The sequence below is a fragment of the Rhinopithecus bieti genome, unplaced genomic scaffold (genome assembly GCF_001698545.2).
Source record: "Rhinopithecus bieti isolate Rb0 unplaced genomic scaffold, ASM169854v2 scaffold_1103, whole genome shotgun sequence".
Taxonomy (NCBI): Eukaryota; Metazoa; Chordata; class Mammalia; order Primates; family Cercopithecidae; genus Rhinopithecus; species Rhinopithecus bieti.
The window spans coordinates 397,263-405,464 of record NW_016803302.1 but is presented as its reverse complement, the minus strand read 5'-3'; the positions used below and the strand labels follow the sequence as shown (position 1 = coordinate 405,464).

The 8,202-nt window shown below is 42.5% G+C and overlaps 1 protein-coding gene across 1 annotated transcript in view; it reads left to right on the top strand.

The window, feature by feature from the left end:
- The window catches only part of TBK1 (TANK binding kinase 1), a 56,760-nt gene that overhangs the window by 21,961 nt on the left and 26,597 nt on the right, over positions 1–8,202 (top strand). Inside the window, 1 exon segment of the mRNA XM_017872527.1 lies at positions 7,284–7,444. Coding sequence (XP_017728016.1) covers positions 7,284–7,444 — 161 coding nt within the window.

The following is an 8,202-nucleotide window of genomic DNA, read 5'->3' as shown; positions in this document are numbered from 1 at the left end:
TCTTTATCATTTTTTATTGCGTCTATTTGATTCCTCTCTCTTTTCTTCTTTATTAGTCTTGCTAGTGGTCTGTCAATTTTGTTGATCTTTTCAAAAAACCAACTCCTGGATTCATTGATTTTTTGGAGGGTTTTTTGTGTCTCTATGGGTTTTGTCTTAAAAGTCATAGAATCTATGACTTTTTTGCATTTGGATTGTGCGGTTGTAATTTTATAAGATGCAAGATGTCTCCCACCCCCTGTAGCTTTATTCAGATTATTCTTAGTGGCATGAACTAAGTGTCTTAAATTGTTATCCTAACAATTGGTAACCCCAAATTCATCTGTAGATATATGTGATGATCTTTTAGATGAGAGTACCTAAGAATGGGTCAGACGCAGTGGCTCATGCCTATAATTCCAACACTTCGGGATGCTGAGGATTGCTTCCTCGGCAGGCAAAGGATTGCTTGAGCCCAGGAGTTCAAGACCAGTCTGGGCATGATGACAAGACCCCATCTCTGCAAAAAATTACAAAATTAGCCAGGCATGGTGGTACACATCTATACTACCAGCTACTCATGAGGCTGAGGCAGAAGGACCCCTTGAGCCCAGAAATTTGAGGCAGCAGTAAGCTGTGATTGCACCACTGCAATCTGGCCTGGGCTACAAAGCGAGACCCTGTCTCTTAATTTTTTTAAAAAAAAGTACCTGACCCAGGGCACGGTGGCTCATACCTGTAATCCCAGCACTTTGGGAGGCCGAGGTGAGCAGATCACAAGGTTGGGAGTTTGAGACCAGCCTGGGTAACATGGTAAAACCCCATCTCTACTCAAAATATGAAAATTAGCTGGGTATGGTGACGTGTGCCTGTAATCCCAGCTACTTTGGGAGGTTGAGGCAGAATTGTTTGAACCTGGGAGGTGGAGGTTTCAATGAGCCGAGATCACGCCACTGCATTCCAGCCTGGGTGACAGAGCAAGACGCTGTCTCGGGATAAAAAAAAAAAAAGGTACCTAAAAATGGATTTTATTCATTCATTGCACAAATATTTATGAAGTGCCTACTATATACCAGATACTGTTCTAGGTATTCAGACTCTAGATACGTGGTATTCCTGCTCTTATGGAGCCCACATTCTGGTAGGGAAAAAAGACGATTAACAAGTAAATTCAAATCATTAAAATTTAGCAAAGACAATAAATTAAGGTAATAAGATAAAGAGTGACTAGCAGGAGAAAGATAGCCTGGGAAAGCCTCCTTTAAGGACTAATTGAACTGACACTGAAATGATAAAAAGAAGCAAGCCAGGCACACTGTTCTGACTGCTGTTCTGTGGCCACTCCCTGGCCCTGTGGAAGCCACCTCACCCTGCAGTAAAGAAACTCAACCACCAGTCCTCATACTCCTCGGCAGTTCCCTCCATCTCTGCTTGCTGTGTATTACTGAACCCTACTGCATCAGTCTAGCCTCCTCTCCCCTACATAGACCTGTGTTGTTGAGGGCCCAGGATGCCTTTGGGGTCCCCTCTGGCTGTCTGAGTTGTGACGTGTGAGCTGCTTTGTGATACAGTGGGCTCCCTGTCATTGTGGATCTGGAGAATGTGTCATACAACATAGATAGCAGAGGGAAGTACAGTTGTAATGAATTTACCTTCAAGCTTCCTGAGACTCTTGGCTGGAACAGAGACAGGACTCAGATGTTTCTGGCAAATGTAATCAGGCTTCATATCCTGAATTCTCCACGAGAATGTAAGCTCCACAAAAGCAGGGACTTTCATCTTAGCCTGCCGAGAACACCAGGCAGAGTTAGACAAGAGGAAATCACCTCCTTCCTGCTCCTTTCTCTGTCCTACCTGACATTTGTGCTTTTGCTATTTTCCTTTTGTCTCTTCCTGGGCCTCAACATGTGACTGAGTCAACACACATCTTCATTCTCATTTCTCTGTTGGTGGTCTTCTCAGTTATATTTCGCTAGACCATGCTTTCTGCTTCTAGAAGCAACACTGCTGAATTCACACCAGAGCTTTGGTACAAGGCAGCTTCCTGATTCATTCACTTCCCCAGCTCAGACATTCCCCTTCTCTTTTGTCTTAGAGCAGTGAGCCTCCAATAAATAGCTCAAGGCCATATTTTCCCAGACTGCCTCCTTTCCAGTAGCAAGCTCGAGCCAGTGTCCTTCAAATTCAATTATTAGATAAAATAACTTGTTCAAAAATTCAATTTCTCTCTCTCTTTCTCTTTCTCTCACCCAGTACTTTTTTTTCCCCAACCCCACTTTCTGTAAGGACAGCCTATTTCTAAAAGCTAGTTCACCAGCCCCAGCTCCTTGTCTCTGGAGCCCACACCTGTCATGGCCAAAGCCACAGTAGATGAGTGCTCAGGACACTGCCATTCCCAGGAGGGCACTGCTTGCCAAGGTTAACTGCTCTAAGAATGTGCTTCTGCTTCAGTCTGGTTCCATCAACCCCAGAGAAAACAGGAGCTGTAAAGGCCTGGAGACAAGAATGACCTCAGGGCCGGGCGCGGTGGCTCAAGCCTGTAATCCCAGCACTTTGGGAGGCCGAGGTGGGCGGATCACAAGGTCAGGAGATCGAGACCATCCTGGCTAACACGGTGAAACCCCGTCTCTACTAAAAAATACAAAAAACTAGCCGGGCGAGGTGGCGGGCGCCGGCAGTCCCAGCTACTCGGGAGGCTGAGGCAGGAGAATGGCGTGAACCCGGGAGGCGGAGCTTGCAGTGAGCTGAGATCTGGCCAGTGCACTCCAGCTTGGGTGACAGAGCGAGACTCCGTCTCAAAAAAAAAAAAAAAAAAAAAAAAAAAAAAGAATGACCTCAGGAGTTGGAGAAACAGAAAAGATGGCAGTTTTGCTGGAATTTAGTGAATAAAGAGGCAAGTGGAAGGAATTAGAATTGAAGAAGTGATCAAGGGGCTAGCCAGATCAGATAGGCTAGTAGTTTAAACCCTGTCAGACCAATACCCCCTTTTATAATAAATATTTTGCAGTGTTCCCTTCAGTATCTTGAAATGAAATTCCTAGATAATATTATAAACCTGCACACCTAATTAAAATAGCATATCTTAATAATGTAAATGAAAATATTTTATAATAAAATAATAGATATTTAATATGTAAAAATTTAGAAACAGCTTCATGAGCAAACAATTAAGTAGTCATACATGCTTGCGCATATATGTAATACCACTTTGAATACAAGTGCAGTGATAACTCACGTTGTATTAGTGAATCACATCACAAGTGGTAATATTGTTATTGACATGATTTTCCAAAGTAGTGAACAATTTTTGGTAAAGTTTCTAACTAAACAAAGTGGATTTAAATATAGTTACATTCTTGGAAAAACTGTGCAAAAATGCTTTGTTATATATAAAATGGAGTTTGAAATAGATTTCTCACCTGCACAAGTATCTGGCAGAATATTCCAAAGTCATTCAGGCTATATGTAGGGGGATCATTTCTCAGAACTGTCACATATACTGCAGTATGTCCTTCAGTGTCTGGTCTCTGCCTTTTCCAATCATGATAATTACCATAACAAGCAAAGAGCAGTCCTGTACCAGCCTTCATGAGGTTGCTTCCCCAATACCAACTATTAATCTTTCATGTAACCTCCTGGGAACACAGTTTAGCTTTTGCCTCTAAGACTTAAAATCAGGAGAAGCAAAACATTAAATAAACTCCACTCAAGGCTGAAATTTAACTCCAATCTATTTATTTCCTATTTCAGAATGGGAAATATTCAAATACAGTGCACCAGAAGTTATAAAATGAGATAAATAATAGTCTAAGACTCAGCAGCCTAGCTGTATTCTACATTTAATTGAAAACCTCCCTTGTTTTGAAGCTCCCAGAAACTACAACCCAGATGTTAAATCCTCTCTTTTGTATGTTAAAGTCCAAAGAAAACATTCTTCTACTGTTGTTTTTGTTGTTGTTGTTATTGTGACAGAGTCTCAATCTGTCGCCCAGGCTGGAGTGCAGTGGCACAATCTCAGCTCACTGCAAGCTCTGCCTCCCAGGTTCAGGTGATTCTTATGTGCCAGCCTCCCAGATAGCTGGGGTTACAGGTGCACACCACAACACCTGGCTAATATTTTTGTATATATATATATGTATTTTTGAGACAGAGTCTCACTCTGTTGCCCAGGCTGGAGTGTAGTGGTGCCATCTCAGCTCACTGCAACCTCTACCTCCTGGATTCAAGCAATTCTCCTGCCTCAGCTTCCCAAGTAGCTGGGATTACAGGTGTGTGCCACTACCCAGCAAATTTTTGTATTTTTAGTAGAGATGAGGTTTCACCATGTTGGCCAGGCTAGTCTCAAACTCCTGACCTCAAGTGATCCACCCACCTTGACCTCCCAAAGTGCTGGGATTACAGGATGTGAGCCACCACACCCTGTCTCTTCTACTGTTTTTAATATAATGGATATCATCTCAGTAATATAATTCTGAAAACCTTGGAGTAGCTTTATCCTTATGCTTTTCTTCCAGATGCAATAGCCCAGGCCCAGTAACACCAAGCCGGTAGCACATCAGGAGAGAGCCAGTGGGCACAAATGTATCAGACCAGCATGTGTCAAGCCACCCCAAGTTAGTCACTCCCAGGGAATAGCTTCCTGCTATACCAATTAGTCTGTATATTATTGCACCTTGTGAGGAGGTCCGTCTTTGTCTCCTTCTAGAATCACTGTGTCTCCTCTTCCCAGGAGGCTTTATATTCCGGAAGGCATCAGACCTATCCAGGTACTCTTGGCCTCTTCACGACACCATTTATACACTAAGTACCAGCTGCTAGATCAAAGGTTTGGTAGTCGCTTCTTTGGACAAAAATCACTTTATGTACGGTGCTACAGAACCAGCAGAGCCACTGAGATCCCATATATCTAGTAGGCATATGTTTGGACACTCACTTCAATACCCAGGTCTTATACTTGTCTGCATTCTGATTTCTCTTTAAAATGTATTTCTCGAAAGAGTCTTTTTCCCACCCTCATCTCCAGTACCCCCACCCCCGACTCCCAGAAATCAGAGATTGATCCTTTGGGAGTAAGATTCACAGACTGCATCATTTAGAAGCCCATCCCAGCAGCATTTCCTACACTGGTTCCCAGTTCCCTGGGCTGTAGCTAAATCCCACAGTGTCATAAGGAATTGTTTTGGTTTGGGATCATTTAGGTGGTAACTCTACTTTGGTCCATAAGTATACTTTTTAAGATTTATCTTCCAAAAATATTCAAGTTGCCAGTGTATAACTTTCATGAAGGCAGATGGGAGGAGGCCATGCTGTGTGTGACCACTGGTTATTCTCTGCAGAACAAAATGTCCATTCCTAACAGAATATCTGTTAGGTTCTGTAAGCTCCTAAACAATTTTTTAGAAGCTCCATCTGTTCTCAGTGACTGTGGTATATAGTGCAGAGTGTCCAATCTTTTGGCTTCTCTGGGCCACACTAGAAGAATTGCCTTGGGCCACACGTAAAATATGATAGATTTTCTTGGGCCACACATAAAATAGTGATAGCTGATGAGCTATAAAAAAAAAAAAATTGCAAAAGACCTCAATGTTTTAAGAAAGTTTATGAATTTGTGTTGGGCTGCATTCAGGGTGTCCTGGGCTACATGTGGCCCACAGGCTGCGGGTTGGACAAACTTGGTGTAGTGTCTCCTATGTGTAAGGACGTGTGTTGAATGTCAGTAGATCCCCAGTGAACCCAGTCAAGTTAGTCCTCTAGAGAATTTAATTTCATTAAATTAAATACACTTACCCTGACAGATTGCATTTGAGGGATAAGGCAAAGAAATTAAGGCTGCCTGATAGGTTTCGGGTGTGAGCAGCTAGATATGTGGTGGTACTATTCACTTAAAGATTTAGGAGGGGGCCGGGCGCGGTGGCTCAAGCCTGTAATCCCAGCACTTTGGGAGGCCGAGACGGGCGGATCACGAGGTCAGGAGATCGAGACCATCCTGGCTAACACGGTGAAACCCCGTCTCTACTAAAACTACAAAAAACTAGCCGGGCGAGGTGGCAGCGCCTGTAATCCCAGCTACTCGGGAGGCTGAGGCAGGAGAATGGCGTGAACCCGGGAGGCGGAGCTTGCAGTGAGCTGAGATCCGGCCACAGCACTCCAACCTGGGTGACAGAGCGAGACTCTGTCTCAAAAAAAAAAAAAAAAAAAAAGATTTAGGAGGAAGCAAGTTTAAGTGGGAAGACCAAGAGTCAATTTTGGATATGTTAAGAGTGAGCTGCCTTGTAGACATCAAGAGAACAGTAGGATATATGAATCTGAGGCTTGGGGCCCAAGATAGTTTGGGATGTTAAAGCATACATATGATATTTAATGCATTAGGTCTGAATGGGAGATGAGGGAGTAAGGCAGTTATAATAAGCATGGACAGTTGTACTGAGAAACTTTGCTGTGGTGGGAAGCAGAGAATTGGGTAATTGTTGAAAGGAGTTTTGTGGTCAATTTAGAGATCTTTTAAAATGGGAGATACTAAAGCATGTTTGTAAGCAGAAAGTAATGAATCAGAACAGAGGGAAACTGATGCATTAAATAAGTAGGATAATTACAAGAATTGATTTCTGGAATTGGTGAGATGATATGATGGGCTCTACAGTACAGATGGAAAAGTTGGCCATGTATAGGCACAGTTCCATTGTGACTGGAAAGGAGGCCTGGAAAACGGGCACAGATTGGCCAGGGGCAGTGGCTCATGCCTGTAATCCCATTACTTTGGAAGGCCAAGGCTCTCAAGGTCCTCAAGGATCACTTGTCAGAAGTTCGAGACCAGCCTGGCCAACATGGCAAAACCCCATCTCTACAAAAAATACAAAAATTAGCTAGGTATCATGGCAGGCACTTGTAGTCCCAGCTTCTCAGGAGGCTGAGGCAGGAGCATTGCTTGAACCCAGGAAGCAGAGCTTGCAGTGAGCTGAGATCAAGCCACTGCACTCCACCCCATCTCAAAAAAAAGAGAAAAAAAGAAAACGGACACAGATTCAGGTAGGTTGTATTTGGTAAAGGGCATAAGGGAGTGCTGGTCTGATTCATTCCATTTCCACATTAAATTATGAAGCAGGGTTATCAAAATTGAGGATCAAAGGAGGTGGTGGTGGAGGTTTGAGGAGGGAGGGGAAGATATGAAATAGTCTTTTCAGATTGGGAAAGTGAAGTTATTAGGAAAACAAAATAGAATTTCTAAGCATTATTGAGTATCCATTTGTTTGTATAATGAAATTGGTCACAAGTTCATAGATTTTTCATCTTTTTTTTAATCTTAGCACCCTGATATGTATGAGAGAGCAGTGCTAAGAAAAGATCATCAGAAGAAATATGGAGCAACAGTTGATCTTTGGAGCATTGGGGTAACATTTTACCATGCAGCTACTGGATCACTGCCATTTAGACCCTTTGAAGGGCCTCGTAGGAATAAAGAAGTGATGTAAGTGGTTTCCCGATCTAAAATCAGAGAAGCATTTAAAAAATGATTTCTATCTTGGTTCATCTTATTGTTAGTGGTTTATGCTAATGAAAATTGGTTTAACAATCATTTCTGATATTTTAAGCTACCTGAGTTTTTAAAAAGAATGCAGCCCTATAAAAGTATGCATAATTTTCCATGTTATGTTTAAATATCTTATATACACAGTATAAATGGTATTCAGTCTTTGGCCTATCATTAAAAACGTACTGCTTTCTAGACTTATTTCAGCTCACTGTTTATTTCACTCTGCGTACTCGTCAGCACTTTTCTCCCATACAACTGAAAAAAATAATACAGTTCTGTGGAATATTAGAATCATTACCAGATCTAAAACATCAGTCTTACCCTAAAGTGAACTGATTTCTTTTACCATTTAAAAAATAACATTTTGGGCCAGGCATGGTGGCTCATGCCTATAATCTCAGCACTTTGGGAGGCTGAGGGAGGAGGATCTCTTGAGCCCAGGAGTTCAAGACTAGCCTGAGCAACATGAGGGTTTTGTAGAGACCCTGTCTCTACAAAAAAAATACAAAAATTAGCCAGGGGTGATGTTATGCTTCCGTAGTCCCAGCTACTCAGGAGGCTGAGGTGGGAGGATCACCTGAGCCTAGGAGATTGAGGCTGCAGTGAACTGTGATTGCACCACTGTACTCCAGCCTGGGCAACAGAGTGAGACCCTGTCTCTAAATAAATAAATGAAAGAAACTTAAAAATAA